Consider the following 27,559-nt stretch of genomic DNA (forward strand, 5'->3'; position numbering starts at 1 on the left):
TTTGACCTCAGGCAAAAAAAAAAGAAGTAATTTTGTTTCTCCTCTTTGTATCCTCTTTATTCATAGCTGCCTCTATTCCTCTGCTTGTTTTACAACACAAACTAGATTTCTCTCCTTTCCCTCTTCCTTCCATCTGCTGAAGTCATGCATATCTAAACCCTCCTAAAAATTTAGAGCTAAAAAATAAATAGCTAACAGTTTCAGCCCTTACCAATTGTACATTCTACAACTTTTCATCCAACATGACTCAGCCTTGTCTATTGAGACAGTTCCTACGCTCACACTTTTCTGCCCTCTGCTTACACACCCCCAATAAATCTTTAAGCACTACCATAATTATACTACTACTAGTTACCCCAGCACTGCCTTTCACTTGAGCTCTCTGCTCATTCAGATGAACTTCATGCTTTAGGGTGAGATGATCACTCAAGTATAGGTGAGAGATTATTTATTTTAAAATATAATTAAAAAAATAAAACAGACACTCAATCTGTACAAAAGGACTTAAATGTCAGGACTACAAGTTGTAACCTAAAGTGAAGTGTTTTGTAACTTCAGTGGAAAACCTGAAGTATTTCAAAATGCATGGAAAACAAACACCAACCAAAAAAAGAGATAAAGAGCAGTATCCACAATTTTAGCCAAATGACTTAACCCTTTGATAGGTCTAGGTCTTTATAGCTCTTCCTAGTCAAGGGCTTCAGAATATTTATAGTATTGTTATACAGTCAGACACTGCAAATATTTTTTTTTGTTTTTTAACTGAAAAACATTCAGCAGAAAATGCATCTCAGTGAACTTTGAGACATGTCCTATAACTGCGTCTTTCAAAAAAATGTATTTTGCTCTTAACTATTGCCAGCCAAGATTAGATTAGAGTCAAACTTCACAATATGCTGTTTTGGTTTCCCCATGTTAGCTTTTTGGCCAGGTGTGGACTACATGCTTGACAAAAAAAAAAAAAAAGAAAAAAAAAAAAGTAAAAAAACCCCACACAGGGTTTGGTCTTTTTTGTATATATAAAAATAGAAGAAAATGAAATACAACTCTGAATTAGGTGAAGAAATCACTGCAATGCAGAAGACTATATTTATTTACAGTCTAATAAAAATATATTATATTCAGCTTAGCTAGGTGTATACATGTTTTGCAAAATGTTCCATCTGCTACAGAAATGAGAGTAACCCATGATGTAATTATGTCTGGACAAATACAATAAATATCTGCATTTTATTTGATACACAACTGTGGATTAACATACATTGAGACAGATACAAACCCTCTTCACTGCCAAGAAAGCATTTCTACAAAGGAAATACTACATACAACCTTTGATCAGAGTTAAATTTATTGCCGTAAAGCACTTTCCTTATCTTACATGCTTCTAATTAACATTGGTCCTGGATGCCAACAAACACTGTCCACCTTTAGCTTAAAATACAATTGTCTTACTGAAGATTTTAATAGGAAAGGAATTATATACCAAAAAAATTGCAAAATTATCTTTAGAATATTATTTTATTTTTTAAGTAAAAATATATATACACACGCAAGTAAACTGTTTTACACTTTAAAAAATAAAAATGGAGTCTGAACACTGACTTTCCTCAGAAATTCTTCCAAGTCCAACTCATTCAATCTCTGGGAATCAGCAGGACTGAGTCTTCCAGTTACTGACAAAGGGAAGAATACACATTTGTCCACTGAATCTGGAAATCTCAACCGGCAAAACTTTTCTCAGTTTAAATATTAATCTCCAAGCATTTCAGTATGATTGCAAATAAACCAGCAGGTTAAATCAGCTGGTAACAAGTACAGCATACATGGAGACAGACTGTAGCGTCTGAGCAAAATCCTCCCATCCACAACTTCCTAAACAAAGATTATAAAAACTGTTGGGAAGGAAATCTGGTAATTTACTGCTACCCGATATGTCTACTCCCAGTCTTCTTCCTCAGCAGTTGATCCTTCTGTTGATCTCATACAGAGATAAAAGTAAAGAAGATAAGAGCAGAGAAAAGGTCCAGCAGATAAAGAAGAGAGCACAGCATCATATGAAACTGGCAGATGAGGAATGTTAGGAAAATAACTCCAGAAACATTCTTCCACTTCAGGCTAAAACTGATCAAATGTTTTGAGCAGAAAATACAGTGCGCCATGAAGTAAGGAAGAAAAAAAATAAATAAAAAAATTTCACCTTTCCCTCAAATAAAGGGAAACTGTACAGGAAAATTGAATGCCTTTTTTAAAAGTTACAAGACTAGTTGGACAAGTCTAATTTCTAAGAACTGCAGGAAGATTTCACACGGCAATGATTTTCAAAGACAAGATGACCAGAACTTGGCTTTGAACTGTCCCTTCCTGTCAGAGAGGACATTTGAGTGCTCCAGGCCACAGACAGTTTCAGAGTGCACTCTGCTTGAGTAGATGTTGGAAAAAAACAAATCTGGAAGAAAAAGTTCTGGCAGTGGATTCATCTGCTAACACACAGCCAATGTGTCCTCAAGTTTCTGAAGCTTCAGAAAAAGAAACATGCCTGGGGACCTGTTTCTTCTTCACACAGCTTTATTTTTAAATACTAGTTTCTGTTCGGTGAAAACTGTACAGCCTTGACTATTTTAAAAACCTTCAACAGTATGCTGTACGACGAACACTAGTATAAAAAAATGAACCAAATAATGTTACTCCAGTGAGTAAGTGGAACTCATGCACACGTGCACACACACACACAAAATGGTTGTGTAAATAACGAAGTTAAAGGATTTATAAATAGGAAAATCTTTGAATAAAGTATATACATTTTTAGGCTTTTTCTATAAACATATATATATATAGTGCTCCTAGGAGAGACAAGGTAACTGTGTTCTACATCACAACTTAGAACATAAGATTAATTGATGTTACTCTAAAGGCCTTTGAGGTTTTTTTCTTATGTATTTATACCCTACACAGTTAACATTTGCAGAGATGTCTTTTCACATTAGTTCCTCTTTCAATGTACATTTTACATTACAGTTCAACAGCCTGCAGAGCAGTGAACAGGAAAGATAGCACTGCATGCTGAAATAGTAAGTGCGAAGACAATGCAGAGCTTGTCTGTGGAGTGTGCTGCACTTCACCAAGAGAGCTACAAATGGAGCATGAGAAACTGCTCCAGACACCGTCCTCAACCTCCCCATCTGCAGCCATGCTGGGGGCCTTTAGATGCACACCAGTAAAAAACTATTTTAAGATACACTGTTCTCACAAAGGGAGTAACATTTTGCTTCAACAGTAAGACAATTATAGGTTAATAAGACTGCCATAACATAACACAACACAGATAGGGCCAGGCACCGTGTTATTCTGAGAACCTCCTGTAAAGTACTGTGCACTCAACTTCCACTTCTTTAAGGATTATTTTAATGTGAAATGAGTATATTCAGTACCCATCAAAAGCACTCATCATTTCATAAGGTCAAGCTAATGATGACCAATGCAAACAATTCTGCATTAGCAGTAACCATATCCATTCAAAAACAAACACTATATTGATGATGCTCAGAAAAAAATACCAAAGGGCTCACATTAATTGTGAGTAATTTTTCAACTAATTCCACTTTTAAAACCCCATACTACTCTGTTTAACTACTTTTGAAGCAGGTTTCAAATGGAACAAATGGTGGTGAATTTAAATAAACACAAGAAATCCAAAAACCTCACTCGCAAAATTACCATGGGCTGAACGATCGTGATAAGCAAGCACTCCACTGCTTACGTGGGTTCTGACAGTCATTGCTCAAATAAAAGCTCTCATCTGTACTATTCTGAGAAAAGAAAAAGTGTTTTCTAAAGTTACAGTTCAAAAATCCTAAATACAAAACACATGGATGCAATGGAACAAGTGTCCCCCCATCTGTCTAGGGTTAAAGCATGTTTCACACCAAAGTGAACATCAGTTGTCCCTTTAAAACATCCAAGGGTCAAAATTCAGCTGGTCACACATTATTCTGCTTCCTTAGGGACATCAATGAGATTAAAAGTGGAACATACTGAGGTTATCCACTTTAAAAATCCCACACTTTGGTGGGACTCCTCTCTTATTAAAAGAAATTCATTTCACATGCTGTGTGTTCAATAACTACTGTGTGTCACGCAAAAGACAGTTTTCCACATTTAGAATTGCTCACAATGAAGCCCTGAGGTAACCGCCTTTTTTCCAGGCAACAGTAAAACAGTTCCTTTTGACATTTAATCATCCTTTTACAACCTACACTAGTATATGCAACTTCAAGCAGTCAATATTGATTATCAATTGTTCCCAAAGATGGGATCTGTCCAGGCTTTGCTTCTTTTCTTCTTTTTTTTTTTTTTTTTGATTGTTTGTTTTTAAGATAAAGACTCGGCAGAACAGGCTAATTTGGGCACAGTGTCTTCTAATGAAGCTTCAACTGAACTCCCCAGGTCTCCATTTTCATGTCCATCAATACTTGGCTTCTTATCAAACACTGCAAGTCAAAAAGAAAATTTATTTAAGGAAAGAAGCAATCTTGGGAAGGACAAATCACTGATCACATCATTGATACTTGTTTCAAAAGCTGGAATGTTTGCTGAAATTACTACCAAAATTAAAGCTGCCAGCAGAACATCATATGGCAGGAAAATAAAGACTGTTTCTTTGCTTTTCTGATGTAAAAAATGTATCTGAAGAAGCCACCAACATGAAGTGTTAAGGGGAATTAACGAGTTACCTAGTCAGAGGTAGGAAAACGTAAGAATAAATTTGAATTTCAACCTTTGGGAAAACATGACCATGAAAAACGTTCCTAAGTTAATTCAGTGGTATCTAAGTAAACCAGGCCAAACAGTGAGGGACCAACCAGATGAACTGACAGTCTATTAGTAGGTTAATTGAACTGACAGCAGATTAATTTTACAATGAATATGAAAACAATATTTTCCAGAAATTGGTTTGCATATTGAGAATTCAGAATTAAACTGCATGTAATACATTTTAGAAGGTTTACCTTGTGCTGGTTTGACATCCACATTTGCATCTTTCCTATGAGAACTTGAATTTGCACTGTCTTCCAATTCATCAAGATATAAACGGTAACGGTGTCCACTCTCATCCTCATATTCTACATTTTCATCATCTGAATCAACTTCTGGAGCAACGTACACTACTTCAAATTCAATTTCACCTCTCTAAAATGCAGCCAAAAATACAAATTTACTTACTACTGCACAGCTACCCAGCAAGATTGCCAAGATGAGCTAGGTTACTAAAACAAATACATTTTACTGTTGTAAACACATTTACAGTTGTGTTGAATATTTCAGATAGGTATCTGAGTTAAGTTTTTACTGACTAAAGTAGAACAGCTCTATAGCTAAGCTTTACCAAAACTACCCATATTTCTTATATGCCAGTACATTTCAAACAGTGATTTCTAAAGAGGACATTTTCTAATAAATTAAGCACACCTGTTAACTGTCTGAAAATGGGAAGCAAATCAAGAAGATTCTAGACCACAAAGAATATGAGAAACATTGCTTGGCTGGAGCTCTTGTCATTAGAGTAAAGCATATGTCACTAAATAGTCATTTCTGTGGGGCAACATAATAAATTGATTTTCATCAGCCTTACTGAATAATGATTAGCCAATACACATTTAAGATACACTGCTGTCAGAAAGGGATTAACATTTTGCTTCAACAGTAAGACAATTATAGGTTAATAGGACTGCCATAACATAACACAGATAAATGCAACTGACGCAGCATTTTTCTCCTTAAATTGCAAAGTATAAGAAAATTAAGTGTAAAGTGATACAACCTCAAGAATCACTGTAGCTTAGCATTACACTGTACTTGACAGGAAAATTAAAATTCAAGGTAATTCAATGGGCAGGACACAGGAAGCACCAAAACACGCCTATGGATAACAGGTCCAAACTGACCTGCTGGGAAAGAATAGTTACAGCTTCTTTATGCTTGGCATCTCTTAGATTAACTCCATTTACTGCCAAAATAGCATCACCAACATGCAGTCCTCCACATCGATCAGCAGGCTGCCCAGGATGGATTTCAGAGATCAGTATTGGAACACCATGCTCCTTCCCACCCTATAGAGGAAAAAAAAAAAAAAATTAATTAACTGAGATGCCATTTAACATAAAATTGACATTGCGGTAGTAGTTCCTAAACTGCTTATTTCAACTTCCATTTTAGAAAATTAGAAATCATTCTTCAAACAAAGAATGTTTAAGAATGTGTGAGCTGCTTCCCTTAATTCTTCTCCCCACAGAGGAACAGAAAATTTTGAATATGTACTCAAAGCATGTAAATCTGACTACTAATAAAACTGTAAGATCATATACAAACTAATGAAAAGCTGAAAAGGTTTTACTGAAAGTATTTACTGAATTTAATATTGTATTTATTAAATACATTATCTACTGAAAGTATTTTACTGATTTACTTTCAAGAAACAATATTCATATTTAGAATAAAAATATAATAATAAAAGTATTCCAAATTTGTTGTAAAAAGTTTTTTTTACACAGCTTTTGTTAAGTGAGAGATGCCAATACAGATACTTTATAAAAAGGTATAATCACAACAGCTAAGCTTTGGAAGTCAGGTCTTAGATTGTCTCTGCTCTTCTAAATACACCTGGAATGACCACTGGCTAATCTCCTAAAGTGTCTCTATCCTACACATAAGTCAAAATCTTAACTTTAACATGAAGTAGAAGTTATCTATTTCCTAATCTATCAAAATGAGTCTTGAAGTTCTATGACCATAGTTATGGATTTGTGCAAGCTTTTTTCATTTGTTCTAACCACACATTTACTGATCCATGTATTTTACAGAAGTAGGAATACAAACTTGAATTGCTGTTTCTGTGTCATAGAAAATAAATGCAAATACTTACTGTGATTGAAATTCCTAGTCCTTCATGGTCTTCTTTAACTAGCAAAACTTTTCTGATTGGACCAACACCTTGACTCTTCTTTAAGGCATCAGGATCCTAGTTTGATTAAAAACAAACATAGCACAAACATAAATATGTGAACGAAAAACTGATGCATTTCAGCAGCATTTTGGGTTTTTGTGATTATGTACAGGCAGTGTTATGAGCAACAGAGTTTTAGACTAGACTCCAGGCAGAACAAACTCAGAGCCTCTTTATACAGAAAGAGAATGAAATCATAAAAGATTCCTCGTTAGGCACCTCAAATGAAAATAATTATTTACATTACTTCACTGCTGATTAATGCACAACCCAGAACTTAACATCAAAATAAGGAAATCTGCCACATGTTAAAAATACTAAGGGACTACATGAAGAAGTGCGGATCACTGCTGAAACGTTATATGATGTAAACTCATCTTAAAAGTAACCAAATGACAGAAGATGATGTAATATATTCCCAAGGAAGAGGTTGCTTGCTCAAGTTTATTTTTATTGTAATAAAAATAAACCACACCAAAAGCCATTGAACACAAATCTAAAAGAGAGACTAAATAAATCAAGGTTTGTTTTTTCCTTTTGCTAAGTCACTGATGCCATTATGCATACCTTTAAAATCACAAATACATGTATTTGTCCACCAATGTTTTATATGCAACTAGCAACATAAGCAGTAAGACCCACTGACCAACTAAGGTATTTAGAACAGACCACAGTAAAACACTTTGCTGAAAACGACATGTATTGAACACTGGAGTGATTAACAGGACATGTGCCAAGCTGGATGAGTTCGACAAAAGATACCCATAGTAAAATTCTGTTTAAAGGCTTTGATTTAAGAAGTACCTTTAGGAGGAAAAAAACAACCTACAAATAATTATTTTACAGAGGGTCGATTTATCTGGCCTTTTAAGAAACTAAATTAAAATCAATTTCATCTCAATCTAAGGCTAAAAACTTTATTCTTGGTTTTTGTAAATAAGTTAGATCCACATTTTGAAACCTAGGTTACAAATTCTGCTGTTCAAGTTGCATTTATACACATAAATATATATATTTATATCAGAGGCTCAGTTTACAAAAGGACTGAGTGTTCCTAGGTAAGTCAAAGGAATTGTGTCACCTTCCGTGGTCATTTAGAGGGATATGCTATTCATCACAGAACTGTCCTTCAGCATACAAAAGAACAATGTATTTACAAGTGGCATTTGAAAAAAACACAACACTGAAGTGAAAACAATCACGAAGATGAAGAAGTAACTCATGTCTGGAAACCATGGAGGAATGGCTCATCTTTTCAACTTACATGTCCTGGTGGTGCTTGCATTGGTCGTTTGAGATCATTCCGACCTCGACAAGCTCTAATAACAGTTTTGTGGCGGTGAAGGTGTATTTCTGCTTCCAGCTGATTCCACAGCTTGTCATGAGCAGGTCCTTTCATATCCCGGCCCAGTAACTGAATCTGCTGGACCCTGCACAGTGACAAAGAGTAAAACAATGCTGCATTACGACTGAAAAAGCAATGCACTGTAGGACTCATACACCTCATGTAGCTACAGCACGTGGTCACCCAGCAATCGGCACAAGAACCCTGGGCATTTTTGTTCTTCCTTTTGTTAATTAACTGGAAATGTGAGGCTTTTCCTACTTAGTCTTAACCTTGAACCTGCCTCTGGGGATGCAAAGGAAGGAAATAACAACAACAAACATCTTATCCTAGGGGACATGGATTGACTCCACATACCTTCCAGCTAGCTCCTTATCTAAATACTTGGCTGCCAATCTTGCTCCATAAACTTCAGCCTGAAGCACAGCTATGTGTCTACGGAGGGCTTCATTCTCCTTCCTCAGCAACTTCACCTCAGCTTCCAGTTGAGCTTCTTTCACTTTTTCCTTCTTGTTAGCTTCAAGTTCTCTCTCCTTTACAATGACAAAAAAACAAACAAACAAACAAAAAACAAATAAGAAAATAATGTTAAAAAGCTTTTATCCAATTAAATAATGAAAGGACACTTACTGTTTCTGCATACACAATCTGAAATTATTTTCTTGTGTACAAGACATGCATGCAGGAAAAGAAATTAAAAAAAAAAAGCAGAGACTCTGGCACTACAGCTATTGGTTTGCATACTATCCTACACAAAGGTGGCAAATTTAAATAGCCTGAATATCATCCTTACATTTTCTTGTCTTGCAAATACGAGATTCAAAGTTAAACAATACTAATTTTAAAATTAAAGAGTAACTATGAAGCTACTATATATTTCAATTTAACTAAATTCTTTAACTATTATGATGACTACATGGAAACGGAAGTCTCCATATGTGCTTAGAATGACAATTATTTTCATGCAAACAGCCAAGAAATGTCCAGCCAGGGGCATTTCCAGATTAGTCTGAAGACCACATAAATAAAGCCAAGGATTCTGCACATGAAGATGCCCACCCCTCACAAAACTAAAAGAAAATTAGTGCAAAATAGCTCTGTTAAAAAAACCCAAAACCAAACAACAACCAAAAAAACCCAGAAACAAAGCCCACACTAAAACCACACTTTAAGCAAGCTATCTCCCTCTGCCTCACCCCCTGAAAAAAGAATTACGGAAATATAAACTAGTCCCACACTGCTTCATCCCAAATGCACAGAAACTGCAAAGTCATTACCTTTTCCAATTGCCAGAGTACTAGTGCAAAAGGAATTAGATTGCTAAACTACTTCAAGGAGAGCATGCTTGATAACTTGCATATTTTATATTTTGCTCTGCATCCCTTTACAAAGTGGGGGGAAAGACCCCACCACAAACCAGGAGAATAGTAAAGACACAGGGTCTAACACAGTTTCCTTTCAAATAAATGGCTGTCAGCTGAAACAGCAATAAAAACTAAGTTCACCATAATGCATTTTTGAAGACATCTGGAGTACCCAAAAAGCCCAGATCTCTGCACCTGTACCAATTATATTGTTAAACAAATTAAACCAGGAAGTGCTACTAAAGAAGCAACAGGACAGATACAAAATTTTACAGAACTGGCAAGACAAATCTCTTCTCAGATTGTGCATATGCTATTCACTATTCCAAGCCTGGATATAAAACCATTAATATGGTCAATATTACCACATTTGAGAAATTACACAAGGTTGGTCCTTCCAAATGGAGTTATTTTCATAACAGATACATGGAAGCATTTCCTGACTTTGCCAGAAAATCAACTCTGAGTTTGGTAGACTCTATTGCCTCCCTCACCTGTTAAAACACTTTTATCAGCTTAGAAGAACACAGTACACACCTACATACACATTGGTCAAGAATTGCTCAGCACAGTGCTCAGGAGGAGCAGCTCAAAGACTACTTGAAATCACTGGCATTTCACTTCCTGCAGTAGCCATGACGACCCACCTTCAGATCAAGTTTGGCTCCATAGGCATGCTAGAAAACATGTCACACAAAGCCACTTCCAGTCACTGGCCTTTGGGCTGGGGTTGTCTCATGAGAATGACTCTGCAGCAGATCTCTTTCTGAACTGCAGGATCACTCCTAAGCAATGTATTTTGATTAATCTACATTTCAAGAACAGGAGTTTCCACGATTACACCAGTTCTTTCTATTATTATTTTGGTCTTGGGCTATTTTCATTACAAGAATTCAAGTGTGCCACCATGCTGTATTATCTCTGCCACACACTTGAGGAGTAAGAGAGGTCACAGTTCAGACTTAACACCTGTTTTACAGTAGCTACAAAGCTAATAAACAAATACAGTGTTCCTGTTAACACTGTTCCTGTTGTAAGTATTGCATTAAGGTGATCTAAATAGCAGTATAGGCTCCCTGTTTGTCCACTTCTAGAACATCTTTTATTTGACAAATATAAAAAGACAAAGACTAGAATTTAAGATAGGCATATTCCAACCTCCCTCAGAAAAGTGAGTTGCTGAACTGATCAAAGATGCTTGATTACACCAGGGAATTTCATGCAGCACATTTGACAGTATTTATACAAAGTAGCCTGCTTAAACACCTCATCCAGACTCAGATTTTCCAATGATTTTACTCTGAATTTGGTTTGTCATTTAAATTAAACAGGAAGCCAAATGTTACATTTCTACATAGAATCATTTTTATTCAAGCATTTTAAATGCTACATCTAAAAGAAACCAAATGCACTCCCACAGAAGTATTTTCTGCCTATTTTCTCCATCATTATGACTACTCTTTTGTGACAGAGGTAAAAAATTACACCCAGAAGCCAATCTTCTATGACTGTCTTCAACTGATCACCACATGAATTAAAAAAAATATATATATATTAGACGGTTTGCAATACAGAATCTCTGAAGATGTCCTAAAAAAGCATGTCCTGTTTCAAATGACTGTCAAAAGATTTGACAAAAGTCCCACAAATGTTTAAAGAAATCAAGGAAGTTAAGTTACAGAATAGTTTCATGCTTTCTAGTGTTCCTAGTACAGCATAGATTCTGAAAACAGAAAATCTATTTTCTGTTGGTGATATATAAAAAAAATGTTACAGTAAGGTTGAAGACTAAAGCTTATAGTTATCAGCTATCCTGTGGCTTTTCAAAAAATCAAATATTGAGGATTGACAGCGAAGCATGTAACATAATAAAAGCAGAAAATCTGTTTAAAAATCTCTCAAGTCTATCACTGTGAAAAGATAAAAGTCAAATTTGCTTCACTTTTTCTTTATATCTATGTATTATTGAGTTCAAATGCTTTTTGGCTGTTACATCAGCCAGTAAACCATATTAAATCATGCCCATGGAAAAAAAAAGGGGGAAAAAGGAGAAGTTGTCAGGATTTTTTAAAAATACAGCATATAGAATACTTCATATTACACTCATACATGTGTACAGTGTTTATGCTTTAGCAATTGTGTAACACCTTAACATTTTCTGAGATACTGCCAGAACAATCTTTCAGAATGTCAAATTGCCACATATCACCCCAACTAGCTGTAGCAATAATAAGCAGAATCCATACAGAATTAGGCAAGAGGGCACCACATCTAGAAAAGAAAAATTAAAATGCAAATTCCTTATACAACATCTTGCCAACTGTTGGGAAGAAGGAAGAAGCCAGATCTGTTTTGCCAGTTTCTGAGGCCAACATATATACAAGTTGTTGCACAAAACAAAAGCACTGCTTAAACATAAAAAAAATGGCAATCAGCATACTTACCATTTCATCCACAGAAAGGACAGACTTAAGACAGAAGAAAAGAGTTCCATAATTAGAGAAACAGGCAATAGGAACTTCAAGAAAATGCAACAACATAAATTACTCATTCCAAAAGGACTTCACCAGCAGACTGTGCATTTCATTAGATGGCATAAAGAACAAGCACACTGCTACAATTCTATTTAGGCATTTTGCAACAGTTTTGGCATGTTGTGGTGAAATTTATTAAAAATCTTATTAAAAACTTAACTTTAGTATAGTATTGAAAACAATACCTTCTCCTAAAATACCAAGAATCTCTATAAATGGCAAGATAATAGGATATATATGAAAGAAGCACAGAAAATCCACTCTGTAATATAACATTATACAGGTAATACATTTTTTTCTTTCAGAAAGAACAACATGATGTGAGTTACAAGAGGAACACAAAGGACAGGCAGAAGTATCAGAAAAGGCATCAAGTGTAAAAATGCAAAAAAAAAAAATTCAAGTAGGCAACTTCAGACTCTCACAAAGAGTTGCTATGATTGTACTATGAAGATTCTCCACTCCTAAAAATGCATTTGGTCTAAGCTACACAATTATCAGCTTCTTAGCAATCTAAGCATTTTAAAATGTCCTAGTTCACCATTATGTGTAGTTTTACAGATTACAGAGCATACATTTATGCTGAGAGTCTAAAGAATCTACATACAAAATAAGAGTGTCTGTCCCTCAAGAAAGCAGAAAGTCAATTAGTAGAGCTTTATTTCCCCATTGCACCTTCTGTTGACACAGTTCTTCTTTGCCCTCAGAGACTTTCTGAGTGCCAGAAGGTCAGCACAACAGTTTCATTTACCCAAACATCAGAGGTCCCATTTTATTGTCATTTAAGTGGCCTCAGTTTTGCTTGTTCTAGCTTTGCAAACTTTGATAGCTTTCTTTATCTATGGGAGTTTAAAGTTGAGCTTCCATCCATTAAAGCTGTGAATTCCCTAAAGGCAAAGTAAAACAAACTCAAAACACTAGTCCTCATATTTATAAAAACTAAAGAAAATTAAGCATAGAGTATCAGTCTAAGCTTTAATAAAGTTCAATTTCAACACGTAAAACGTATTTACTGTCAGCTGTGGGAACAAGACTGCTATCAATAGCATGGAAATTTAAGATATCTTTAGAAATAATTCCTAAAAAGGCAATGAGAAACAAAAATCTTAAAAGTATTAGTCAGAAGTTAAGTCTAACTAAGAAAATCTGGGGACTAAGATCATTCACAGTGATGCATTAACTTAAAAAATTTTCTACATGTAAACCTGCAATTTAACACTTACAAAATGCTGGTAATATTTAACTAATGCTTATTTAAAAGCCATGAGAATTATTTAGAGCCCTAAATAAACATCACCATACTGTAGCCATAATTCTGCACTAATAAATTATGTGTGGATGATCCAGAAAAATGTTGCTCTTATACTGAATATACAACTGTGTAGCCCTAGGAAAACAGCTCTAATTGATTACAGCTTTTGAATCAGAAACACAAAGAATTTGGGTTACTCCTGTTGTTCAGTGATTAGCCTAGACATCTTCTAAAACTTAAGAGTCTACTACTGTGTTTTACTGTACATTAATTAATGGGACAAAATAGCAAAAGAGACTAATCTAAAGGTCCACATATATTAGGAGTAGGTATTTGCAATCAAACTGTGAAGTAATTTTAGAAAGTCAGAAATCGACTTTGACTCATACCAACAGTTAGAAATCACATGTACAGAACACTACTCTACTTTTTGAGAGAGATCCTGAATAGTATCAGAGCCTGAATCTGTGGTGTGGCTAGTAACAAGGCAGTCTATGCTCGGGCTATCAGTCAGTGTCAACTAACTGCACAGATTAATTGTTGTTAGCCTTTGGTGGGCTTTGTAAAGGTCTGAATTTTTAAAAAACATGTAAGTTTAGTGAGTGCTTCTATTACAGTCTCTTCTACTATCTTTTACAACTTCAGTCTTCAGAAAGTCTTTATAAATCACAAAAACATTTTCATTTTTTACATTCAGAAACCACAAAAAAAGGTTTCTTTAAAAAAAAATTAAATCCTTATTCTTTATTTAAAAGTAAAACAGTTAATATTTTTAACATTTAACATGTAATCAGCTTATTCACACTTTCCAAGGAAGAATTTCTGCCAGGAGAGGAAGAAGAAAAACATAATTCCACATTCAAGTTGCCATACTCACCAGTTTTGCCTTAATAGCCCCAGAGTCAACATTCTGACCAGTCTTGGCATGTAGCTGAAGCTGAACAGCATGGAGCTGCAAAAGCTGATCGTGCACTTCCTTTTCCAATACTGCTTTCTCCGCTTGTGTTTCTGTCAGTTCAGACTTCAGATCAACCAACTGTGCCTGTGAAGATATAACCCATCACAGTAATGAGAGCAAGGACTAAATGGGGTCACCAGAACTGTGACACAACAGCATTTGCTGGTACATGGATGCTGTACCTGGTGCAATACAGGCTAGGAATACCTGCTGTCACACATTCCTCCATAGCCCAGCTTTAACACTGGATCATTTGCAGGATTTTCTCTCCAACTTGCCACAAAATTCATGCGGCCACAGAACCAGCATCAAATGACTGTATTGCCAAGAGTAACAACAGCTGAGCTTTACCTCATGCAGACAATGGCATGTGATGCTGATGTCTGCTCCAAAACAAGGCAATGGCATTAAACCTATGTAGGATTTACACCCATAGCAATGTAAACACAATTTAAAATTGTAAAATTATTAATCTTACTGAAAAAAATTGCTCAAAGAAAAATGACAATGATTTATCCAACGCTGAAGTCAAATAATCCTATTTACAGCTAGTCTATTATCAACAGTTTAACTGAAATAGAAAATTAGTTGCGTACACCAGAAGCCATGAAATGTCCCCAAAATGTGTATGTAGAAAACAAGAAATAGTTATTAACTCTTGGAAAAAAGTGGTTTTGAAACATTTTAAAAACAGTTTTCATGTACGGTTTCTGTTAAGAAGCAGAAATCTGTAATGAAAGAACAAGTACTAACATGTTTATAAAGTTACCTGTTATCCAAGTTCAAGAAGCATTTTGTAAGATAAGCTACATTTTGATAAACTTTAAAGCTACTATTTGCAAAAAAATCCCACAGAATATGATTTCAGGGGATTTTTAGGTAAATTCCCAGAGTATACTTTTTCATGCAAAAGATTTTGAACTAAAGACCAAAATGAAAAAGTGACTAATTCTTTAAAAAAATGCCCTCTCACATTAATGCAGGGTATTTTAGGTATTTAATAGCATTATAACAACATTCAAATTAACAGTGCAACTCAAGTTGCAAGGTAAATTGGTATAAAATATCTGTATCTGTTAATGAAAAAAAGCAGGAAGGATCTGAGTATCAGTGAGGAGGACTTACTGGGTCTAACTTCAGGTACATAATTTAGATGGACAGCCTCCTCAAGCTTCCAGAGTAATTCAGAGGTAAGCAGGCACTTCCAGAGGTGATTCAGAGCACCCAGAGCGCAAGTGATGAGATGGATCCAGCCAGCCTCCAGTGTGTGACTGCCAAGAACAACAAGTTCCCTTCCTGCCTCCTGGCTATGCCCTTTAGTCCCACATCTCTGGGCTGAACAGAGCAGAACTACCTCCCCTTGTCCCTTGAGGCAGGGCCTCAACAGATCAGGCCAGCACTTACTTTTCACCAGAGAAATGGAGCTGCATGCATTTTCACCTTCCAACTGCCAGAACTGCAAAAAAACCCTTGAAAAACTGCAGAACTCTAATGCAGAAATTGCCTTTTGCAGTAAGATTATATTTAAAATACTAAAAAGCCAAATAATTTCAGAGAAAATAGTTACTTACAAAGCTGCATTGCTTTGTCCCCAGTGACCAGGCACAGTTGAAGTCTCCCTGCTGTGGTTTAGCTACCTTCTAACAAAAGCAGACACATACCTGAACTAACACAGCAAATAAAAACATCACTAGCATAAAAGCTGATGATACAGTACAGAGCAGATAACAAGGACCTTAATAATGAAGGCACAGTTTGACCCAGTCACAATTTCACATAATAACAACATCTTGTTATTATTGCATACTATATACACTAAGCCTACTTTAAAAAAAAAAAAGACCACCACTGTCTTGCTCCTTTCTAACAGCTAACATGCTGACTTTTATTGCTTTCTTACGCACACAAACACATGCTCTCTCATCTACTCTAATTCAAAGGACCTGTAGAATGGCCAAGTGACAGAACAGCTAAATTAGACCAATTCAATATTGTCCAGCCTCACTTAACAAAGAAGGGGAATCGGAGTCCTTGGTGAGAAAAAACAAATTAATTTCCCTATGCAAACAAGTAAGCAGCAAGAGTGATGGCCACCAGCTCTGCAGGGTGAATGATGCCCCAAAAGTATCAAAAAAGACTGACAAACGTGTAATAAAAATTAAAAATAGTACCCTGCATATAACCTAAGATTTAAATTCATATCCTGCTTTAATCGTAGAATCACTGAATCACAGAATGGCCTGGATTGAGAGGGACCTTAAAGACCTGGTTCAGATCCCCCTGCTATGGACAGGGACACCCAGCACTACAGCACATTGCTCAGAGCTCCATCCAACCTGGCCTAGAACACTTCCAGCAATGGGACACTCCAGACAACCTGTTCCAGTGTATCACCACCCTCACATTAAAGATTTTTTTCCTATTATCTAAACTAAGAATACTCTCAGTTTGAAACCACTCCCCCTCACTCTGTCACTACATGCTCTTGTAAAAAGTCCCTCTCCCATCTTTCTTGTCGCATCTCTCCAGGTACCATAAGGCCTGGATAAATAAAGAGAACAAAATAAAAAAACCCAAAATGATAAATGGTAAGAGCATATATCATGGAATTAATATATATACACACATTATGAAAAGACATAAATCTATCCCCAGGAACAGATGCAGGCACAGGAGTCACACAAAAATGCAAACACAACAAGCTGCTTTATATCCTGTGATCTACTTCCATGAAGGCTGACAAGACTTTATTTCACAGAAGTCCAGCCATTCTCAGCTTGGCCAGGTCACTAAATTTTCCTTTATATTGCTCTTACTAGCACTGCTTTTTTATCCAAATCCCCTTCATCTGTTATAAAGAAAACTTATGAAAAGACTGTTGGAAATTCAATCTTCAATTTTGGAAGCTACACAGTAAAAACCAGGGATGGGGCCGAGACAGCAGATGAAACCACAAGCACAAACAAGGACTATCAGTAAGGCCATTCCTTCCCAGAGCACCATTCACTGCATGAGGCAAGGGCTCTGCAGAAAAAGATGGTTTCAGATAATATTATATTTTAATTTCTATAAACATAATAGGATAAACACAAGGATAAACTAATGCTGCACAAGCAACCGTACTAATCTTTTAATTTGAATGTACTCTCCAACAAGACAGTCAAACAGAAATGTCATGTATTTTGGTGGTCACCTGCAACTACCCTAGAATTTGCAGAGAAGTCAGCTGGGGGCAGAAAAATAAACATCCACCCACAGGAGACCATTGACCTTCATGGTTAGGTGTCTTCAGGAAGAGCCACCGAACAACAAAAACAGAACAGACACTTTGAACGGGGAACAATGAGGGGCAGAGGTTGAAGAGAAGGTAGTGTGTTCACTTTCATAACATCCTCTTAACTGTAACTTGCTGATTTAGCCAAAAAAAGGAACCCTTCTGGGCAGAATAGAACTGTGCAGATCAGCAACTACCATTCATTAGCAAGCACCACACTGCAAGGTCACACCTTAATTTCTCTCTGCTTCCTCGTTTGTGTCTCTGCCCCAGCCAATGCACAGCAAACAGCACAACCAGACTGTGGTCATGGAAGTAGTATTTAATAATGAAAACCTACACCTAGACCCACATGAATCAAGCAGGATATGAAGCTACTGCTTCAGATTATCACCACAAGCTATTTCTAAATTCTAAATAGAAGTCTACAATTCAAGTAAACTGGAGATGTTGGTCAAATTCACAAAATAGCACAACTCAGCATTTATCTTCCACACAATCTAACATCCAGATGGTACCAGAAAAATAGCTTAGAAAGGCTAACTAAGCATTTTATCAATTTTGGGACATGTTTTGCCATTTACCAGGTGGTTTATATTTCTCAAAGGTCTTACAGCTATCAAAATTAAGTGCCAATTTCAACTGAAATAACTCAAGAATTTATAAACTACTCTTTTTATTCCCATAGAAGAAAAAAGAAAAGAAATCATGGCATTAAGCAATTAATATTTCTTCCACAAAACACCTCAAAAATTAAACAATAAAAAAACTGTAGGCAAAAGACAATGTCCTATTTTTAATCAACAGTTATTTCCTGTTCAAGCAGTTACAAATTATCAAAAAATGAGTTTGTTACAATTATCTTATACTGAATATGTATGTTAAGTTGTCAATAAAATAAACACCATCTTAAATGGTGGGGTTAATTGTACTTATAATTACGGAGTTCTTAAAGTCTTCACTAGTGTTCTTCATCAGGAGTGTTACAATAAATATTAGCATTTAAGCCTCCTCCAATTAATTTATATAACTTTTTTCATATGGTGATCTGAACTCTCATCTGAACATTTTTCACAGAAAAGTGACCATTAGTTGTTCTAACATAATAATTAGAATAACTAACAAAAAATAATTTATTTCTATTAGATCTCAGAGACATACACAGAGACCTTATACTAAGTTTATACATTGTAAAGAGTAAGAACATAGACTTTCCCCTGAACAGCGTATAATGTAAATACATCAAGGAAAGGATGAATAAATGTAAAAGAGAAGTACAATTATGGAGGTATTTTTGTGTCGAAGTGCACAACAGGAAGCAGACAGATGCTAAAACCACAAGTTACATATGACTGCTCAGAAGCATCACTGCTTGAGCGAGGCACTAGAAGATGGCAATACTGCAACCTCTGAAGATCTAAAGCATGAGGGGCAACACACAGAAACAGAGAAAACTTCAGAAAGTGGGATGGTGGTGACTTACATACCATGGGACAGGAAACAACCTCCACTACTGATAAGGGGAAGCAGTTGCAGGGGGATGAGGGGCAAACCCAGAGATGGCATCATTAGATAAAGTAATGACAACAGCGGGTTTAGCTTTGGGAAAAGCTTTTCCATTTTCTGAGCTATCATTGCAGTAGCTTCTGCAATGTGAACAAGAGCTTCATTTGAACAAATAGATATAGAAGAGATGTATGACTTACACATTGCCCAGACACGAGCACTCAGAGTGGAGCCAAGCTGAGTTGGGAAGCTGGGTCATAGGCCTGCATACTACTAGGACAAGACAGTCGCATTATTCACCACACCAAATAAAAATGAGAGGAAGACCTGAATTACCTCAAAGTGTAATGAAGGCACTTCTTGGTATATTAATTTCTAGCTCAAAAGAAGTCTAAGCATAATTCAATCATAGTAGAAGACTCACAGATTTTTCAGCAAAAGAAAGCTAGCTACATACAAAAGTATCCATTACTAGCCTCAAGTGACTAAAAGTCATAAGCCAAGCACTCATCATAAGTCATAAGTCATAAGCCAAGCACCTTTAGTTTTTGTTTAATTTCAGGCCTTTACGATACACCTAATTAATTCTTCTGCCAAGCCTTCTAAACTCATAAAGATCTGAAAACTGTCTTGCTAAAGATTATTTTTTTCCACCATATAATCCCCAACTGGCAGAAGCTAGGAGTCCATTTCAGAATTTTTTAGTTACCTAAACAAGGCCAACTACTGCCATCTTTTTATCGGTATGTCTACATTTCTCCCTATTTCACCTTCCTTCCCTGTCGATTTGAACTGAATTAATTTTCAAGATAAAAACGAATCTATTAGAGGGGTAAAAGTGTGTATCATTTAAGTTCCTACAACATACAACTTTTACACTAAGGAAAGAGTGACAGATTAGTGTCCTGTCAGAGGGAGAAGTGGGAAGAGTCAGACCTTTAGCTAACTTGTTTAATCCACACAGAGACAAGCTGACAGCCTGGTGTGCAGGCAGCACACATGTAGTTCTGAGCAAAAGACTGAGCTGCTGTCTCATGTCCAGCCTACTAACTCAAAAATGTAGGGACAAAAGGGCAAAGGAAAGGATGCTGTGATATGGAAACTCCCAGGTCATGCATGAGAACAGGAACTGCCCAAATCAGAAGGTTTTAGTGACTTGAGAAAGTGCTCAATGCTTCCATTCCCCACAGATCATGAGATTTTCAAACTCCATTGATTCCGTGACTAATAAAACACCTCTGGTGTACACATATATATGCATATATGTGTGTGTATACGTATATGTATATATATATTTAATAGTTAATTTTAAAGGACAGGTCCTTATGTATCTTGTTATGGGATCAAACCAAAATTCATAGACAAACCAACTTTATGAGCTGCTTTTATTTCCTCAGTAGCATGTCCTTATGTAATTTATACTAGACTCCATAAAATTTACCAACATATACATTTATATATTCCAACATTCACTCCTGATCAGGACTACTAACCTTCTGATTTAAAGGCTGCAGGACCCAGGATCATGAAACACAACAGAGCACACTACAATGCTGCAATTACTTCATGGCTCCTGTCCCAGCGCATGCATAAAAAAGCAGTATAAATATCAAGATATGACTAGCATATTTGCTTATCATTTCATTTTGGCAGCATTTTTTAAAAGACAGAAATGTCATTTAAAGACAAATGCAGGTCTTTAATAAAGAATAAAGAATAAAAAATAAAATAAATAAAAATAAATCTTTAACTGTGCTTTGCGAACAATGGAATAGTTATTCCTTAGTGTTCCCATAACATTTCACAAGTGCAGGACAGAAAACAATTTTACAGAACATGAGAGCAGGTCCTACAGCCTGCAGATACACAAACACCAGATATGCTACAACAACAGCCCCCCTGCACAGCCCACATACCGCCAAGTTTTCGTGGGGTCCCCTAACTTTGCATCAGCCTCTTCATGTGAAGCAGCCAGAGCTCTTAGTTATTACATTGTCTCCATTATCTTACCAGTATCACTTCAGCACATTGCCTACAGCTCTCCAAAAGACAAGAACACTCTACTCCTCCTCAGTCTTGACTATTTGATTCTTCCTGTCTGCTAAGCAGCATTTGCTGCAATTTGTCACACAACCCTATTAAGTTTAATGGACTGCTTTGAATGAGAAACCATGGGACAGAGCAGAGTCCTGTTTAACCTCATGGTGCTCCCTGCAAAACTAAACAATGCGACAGCACTGCACAAAATGAGTTTCTGAATAAATGATACACTTGGAAACCTTATTTTTTATCATAATCCCCTCAATTTCAGCACAGTGCTTACCACTTGTCAAAGACGAAAATGTTTCAAGATAATATTGGAAAAGACTGTACTGAGAGATTATTAGATTATATTAAAAGCCTTTATTTCATTATTATTGTGACCCCAAAAAGGACCTTGTGACTTCAATTTTTAACTAATGCTAAATTTAATAAAATCTTTAATAAAGTCTTCATCGTGTGGCTAATAAGAACATGAACAACAAAATTTATGACTAATGACTCCCTAAATAAACAGTATGGTAGCATAGCTATGTAAGTAGTCTTGGCAAAAATGCAGTGTATGATACTGAAGACACAAATGAATCATAAATTAATTTAATCCATTTTCATTAGGTCCCATACAAAAGACAAAGGGCATAAGAAAAATGAGTTGCTCCATTTCTCAGGTTCTATTCCAGTCCTGACAAAACATTCCGGGTCAGCAAATTAAAAGGATGCAAAGCAACACTCCTACTTTTTTATCTTCTCTGCTGAAGACCATTCTGGACATGCAATTATCTGCACATTTTTCCTCCAAACAATCAAAGGATAAATAATAATACCAAATCTTAAATAAAGCATCTTAAAAAATTAGGTTTCCATTTACATAACTGGATACATCCACCAACATTTTTATACCTGTGACTGATCTTTTTCACCTCTATCATTAAAATACCAGCTACTGTTTCTCGCTCCTGTTTTACTTTGTGCCTTACTGTTTTATTCTGTTTACACCTATTTATAGAAGAACAAATCACTATTTTTTTTTAATCACTTTGCTGACAGGGACAAATTTCTGACTGCCTCACAATTACTACTTTTGTCAGGCTGTTCTTGCTGCTAGTCGCTGGTCAGGAAGACATAAATCTGCTCCCAGAAGTCATATTGATAGTTTTATTATTGTCATTATTTTAAAGTCCATACTATCGATGCAATATAACTCAGTAAAAAAACCCCTAAGAAATATAAACTAATATACTGGTTTCCTCTCACTTTCTGTTTGGCAGCTCCCAACAAATGATACAGAAAAGGAAAACACTTTACCACATACAGACTGAAAATGAAGTAGGCTTGTTAAATCTGTATAAAAGTATATAGGCTTCTGATACAGGAAAATATGAATTAAGTATAGGCATAACTGTAATTAGGGCATAATGATTCTGATAGAAGTTATATGTAGCACACCAATGACAACTTAGTACATAAGCTGACTGGAAAAATGCATGTAAATCTATATTTCCTGAATATGTGAAAAATACTTATATTTTAGGATATCAAATTAGCTGGACCAAATCCCACTCCAGTGATATTTTGAAAAACATACTCTATCTAGTACCAACAGATTTCTATTCCAAAAGAGAAAAAGTATTAAAAGTCCAATTAATAAATAAATACCTCAGTAACTACTGGAAATATTAATGGCATTTGAAAAAAATAAGTGATCTATTGCAATTATTCTATATGTCTGTATATACATACCTCACATGGACAAAAAAACACGTTGGCTTTCAAAGAGTACATTTCTCACTACAAAATAAAGGAGAGAGGAAAAAATAAATCCAGCCAGACCTTCCTAAGAAGGTGTATAGTCCTACCTTGATTAAAGTACTGCTAAACAGCAAAGCCAGACTGTACCTCTGCAGTGCATCCCACAAGATGGACTTGCATGTTTCTGGAAAGTCACTATACACATAAAGCCACCTACTTTTCTAGTTTTCAGTTGGGGTTTTTTAAAATATATACATCTTCATATTACCCACATAATTCCATATGTGCTATATAAGTTACAAGTTACTTACCAAAGAATTCAGCTTATAGAAACATGTTCCTCTAAACATGTTGATTCCAACTTAATCACAGACAAAAAACTAGATTCAACTTCTTAGACATACATGTTTTCCTTAGCTTTAGTATATACACAGGCTTAACACATCTGCCAAGACACAGGGTGTGCTCCACCAAACATTCCTTTCTAGCTTGTTCATTTTAAATTGCAGATTCAGATTGGCAGTCAAAACGCCAGAGTTAAAGTCAAACTCAGTTTCCACTGGCACACTGACCTATTTCTTTTATTTCTAAAACACTGCAGATATACACAACTTCCATTTTTTTAAATGGACATTTAGACAATGTCATAGTCAAGTGACAGTCAAACAGGAAAAACAAAACCTATGAACTGCTTCTCAGTTAAACACTTTCTAAAATCTCACACACTGACCACCAGCCTGCATCCGCTGATTTATATGGTTTTCCAACAGTGAATCACAAAAAAACTCCTTTAAAATGTCTGACACCAGTTCTAAAAGACTGAGATCCTTGCTAGCCTACTAACAAGATACACTTCTCCAATTATTCACCATGAAATGAGGCTGATCTCAGAAAAGACAGTGGCTTGTACTGCCAAACACCTTTTTTTTCTCCTCTTTGACAAGCTACTTAATTCAACTCTGGCCTACTGTGACCAGCAAGAAAATTATGAAAACAAATCTTCCCCCCAACATATTAGTTTAATTTAACACTGCAAATATTATTAGCACAGTAGTAGATTTATAAACTTTCACCACCCTAAGCACAAGTAAATTTATTTACATACATCCCCTGTGCATCTGAAATACCTTTTGGCTCCTTCTAAAAATAACTTGTCCCAGAATTGCCAACATACAGCTGCCTCTTTGGAAACTACTGTCCTCCTGGAACACTTATTTCACTATCCATAAACATCCTTCATACAGTATTTTACCGAGACTTCTCTCTCTAGCAGTAGATATACAGCAAGATGGCAACTATTTTTTTGGGAAGTCCTACAGCAGGAGCTTCCATCCACCAAATTGCAAGCTCTGCCTCTTAAAAGAGATTGTATCAATCAGAGAATGCTTATTAAGCTGCTGATGGATAAATCAAAGTCTGAAATGCATTTCTTTATTCTTGCCTACAATGTTATAATAAGACTCAACAATTTTGGTTGAGGAAACGGTATCCACAAACAACAGAATGATATTCATAATTTTCTGTTGTTTTTTCTTTATGAAATAACATCAGTAAGACAAGTCCAGTCAAATGTAGCTGCAGGAGTAAGTTTAGACAAACTTAGATTCAGTCCAAGCATTATTTTAATCCAAATAAATTACTTATTTGTATTATTTTAGCATTTCTCAAAATGGATCTAATTTATTGGCTTGAATAAGTGCACCAAAGTTAACTATTACAGAGAACATTTTTGTGACTGTGACAAAAGCTTTGTATTAAAATGTACAAGCAGGATAAAGCTGTAATGGTGAGTTATTAAAAAATTATTGCAATCTTAAAAGTTATATGAAGTACAGTAACTCGCATTATAAAAAAAGATGTAAAACCACCAATGACATCCAGTATTGATGTTAGTGATCTCTTTAAAATATGTAATTGTATTCCTCATATTGGTCACTGTGGCTTTTGACTAGAAATCTGTGCACGTAAGAAGACAAGACACTCATTTTCAACAGAGCAGCTCCAGCTCCATCTTTTGGAGATTTTAAATGGCAGCTTTCATTTCAAGTTTATGACTCCAATAAACACAAGATCCTAAAATTAACAGCCTTCAAGGCAATACTAAAGTCTTCTAAAGGTCTATTTGAAAGATAAAAACTCCTTTATATGTATGAGGTCTAATACTACTCACTGTAATAAAAATACTTTACAAAGTAAAACTCTTCATTCACTTCCAAAGCACTCTAGATTATCAGTATCATTTTTATCAAACAATTACCTCATGCATGTAGATATACACAATAATTAGGCTAATTATTAGCAGCTGCTAACTGGGCTCCTTTGCTTTTCAACTCCTAAGAGATTTAGGCACAGATCTTCAGTTCTTTAGGTGCTTCTGAAGATTTTAATTAGATACAAAAAATCCTTTCTGAATTACATAATTTCCTTTCAAAATATTTACGCTTGAAACAACCTTTCAAACAAATCCATTCTCTTAAAATAACCTGAAAACTCACTTGTTTTACAGGCCTGTTCAATATGCAATAAATTCTGGTTATCTACTATAAACTAGGTTGTATGTGTGCGTGTCTGTGTATATATACATATTTTGCCCCAATACTGAAACATATAAGACAGCATATCAACATAAACACACAGGGGAACATAAACATCACTACAGTAAGACAGTAAGCACTCTGGTGAAAAAAAAAATGAGATTAAAAAAACCACTTCTACTTTAACGAGAACTTTGCTCTACTCTGCCACTCTACTACTTTTCTACTCTGAAAAATCCTGCTCCTCTGTAAAATTTCACAGGTTCTTTTGCGTAATCATGTCTTCATACCAGGAAGAAACCTGATTAAACCAAAGACAATCTACTTACTTTACTTCCTCCTGAAAGGCACACCTTCAGAAGAGCAGGTTACTGCTTGAAGATGCTAAAATTATTTTATTATAGTAAATGTAACACAAAGGACTGGAAGAAGGGAATTCTGTCTGTTGAAGCTTTTACCAAGCCCATATTTTCATGGTGTCTCAGAATTCCCCTTCTTACTCCTGTATCCTTACAAGCTAAAAGAACAAGCAATAGAAGTCTAAAAAGTATGGCCTACAAGAGACAATGAAGAAAACTGAAGGCTTTAGTCCAGGGAAAAGGTAACTGAGAAAGAAACATCAGAAGCCTTCTAATTAAAAAGACAAGAGGGCAGCTCACATTCACATCTGCTGAGGATATCACAAATAACACCTACTAAACCAAAGACACTCAGGTTGGATAGATATAAAACAACCATGAAGTTCTCCAGAATCTCCTTCCAGAGCACTCCAGCTCTTTCACAGGCCAAAGGACCTGCAGCTCATCCTCTCAGCAGCATCAGGACCAGATAACTTGGCTCTGGCTTCTTTTCTCCCACCACCTGAAATTCTGTATCAGGCATGAAGAAAACCTTCCAATAGGAAGGCCAGTTATTATTCTCACAGAATGTGCGACCCCTGCTATTACTATCAGTCGCTAAGCTTGGCAGAGAGCAATCCCTCCGATCTGCTTTGAAGAGTGAAGGAACAAGAGGACCTGTCAAAGTCCATCCCCAATCCACTTATCTGTTTCCTTTACTTGTAAGGAGGAACAATGTCCTCATTTTGACTACTGACTCTAAGGTTTAAGCACCTCGATCTTGTCTCTGTCCCTTCTTTTACAAGTTTTCCCAAATTCACGGAATCTAGGAATCAATTAAGCTGGAAAAGAACTCTGGGATCAAATCCAAACTGTGATCAAACACCACCATGGCACCCAGACTAAGTCTTTCCTTAAACCCGTCCAGGGACAGTGACTCCAGCAACACCCTCGACTGCACGTTTCAATGTCTAACCAGCCTTTCTGAGAAGAGCTTCTTCCTTATACCCAAGATGAACCTCCCGTGGAGCAGCTTAAGACTCTGTCCTTTCGTCCTGACTCACTGCCAAGAAAAGCCCAGTCCGCAGCATCTGTTGCCCAAGATTCCTGCTTTCAACATCACAGAGAACTCCTTTGGCACGCACCGCTCCGCGCCAGAGCTGGAATTATCAAACCCACAGGGAGGATGGCCACGGCCAGGCCCGAATCCCAAACCGTGGGGCCTGGTGAACCTTCCTCAGATGCTTCGGGGCAGGGAACGAGCAGGAAGAAATCCGATGGACATCCCACTGTCCCCGGGGCAGGGCAGGGCCACCGCGGCATGTCTGGGGATGCACCCCCGGCCCGGCCCGGGCCGGCCTGGCCCGGCGCCACGGCAGCCCCCTCACTCACCTCCAGCTTGTGGTTGATCTGGGACACGGTCTGAGCCTTGTGGCACAGCTGGGCGAAGCAAGAGCTCAGGCTCGTCATCTTCTGCCGCCCCTCGTACGTGATGTCGGCCTGGTCGGGGTCGATCTCGCCCAGCAGCAGGTCCACGTCCACGAACGCCTTGTCGAACTCCTTCTCCAGCACCTCCAGCCAGCGGAACATGGACACGCCACCCGCCGCCGCCGAGGCCGCGCCGGCCGCGCCCGGACCGCAAGGACCACCGCCCGCCGCCGACAT

The 27,559-nt window shown here is 36.6% G+C and overlaps 1 protein-coding gene across 1 annotated transcript; it reads right to left on the bottom strand.

Moving 5' to 3' along the window:
* Window positions 1-824: 824 nt before the first annotated feature.
* Window positions 825-27,559, bottom strand: GOPC (golgi associated PDZ and coiled-coil motif containing). The gene is made up of 9 exons (XM_062489970.1): window positions 27,287-27,559; window positions 14,373-14,537; window positions 12,154-12,177; window positions 8,703-8,878; window positions 8,265-8,430; window positions 6,920-7,015; window positions 5,943-6,107; window positions 5,007-5,187; window positions 825-4,487 (listed from the first exon to the last, which is right to left on the bottom strand). The coding sequence occupies exons 1-9, from the start codon at window positions 27,557-27,559 to the stop codon at window positions 4,369-4,371; spliced, it is 1,365 nt and encodes a 454-aa protein (XP_062345954.1). The 3' UTR covers window positions 825-4,368.

Source organism: Cinclus cinclus, chromosome 3 (assembly GCF_963662255.1).
Source record: "Cinclus cinclus chromosome 3, bCinCin1.1, whole genome shotgun sequence".
NCBI lineage: Eukaryota > Metazoa > Chordata > Aves > Passeriformes > Cinclidae > Cinclus > Cinclus cinclus.

What these genes read in the sequence shown, in the direction of transcription:
- GOPC (XM_062489970.1), bottom strand. Translation starts at nt 27,559, where the DNA reads ATGTCGGCGGCGGGCGGTGGTCCTTGCGGTCCGGGCGCGGCCGGCGCG. An exon ending in TCCTTTCTGTGGATGAAATG is followed by an intron (nt 8,879 to 12,153) that starts GTAAGTATGCTG and finishes GTCATTGTAAAG; the next exon opens with GAGAGAGAACTTGAAGCTAA. An exon ending in GGATGTCAAACCAGCACAAG is followed by an intron (nt 4,488 to 5,006) that starts GTAAACCTTCTA and finishes TTTGACTTGCAG; the next exon opens with TGTTTGATAAGAAGCCAAGT.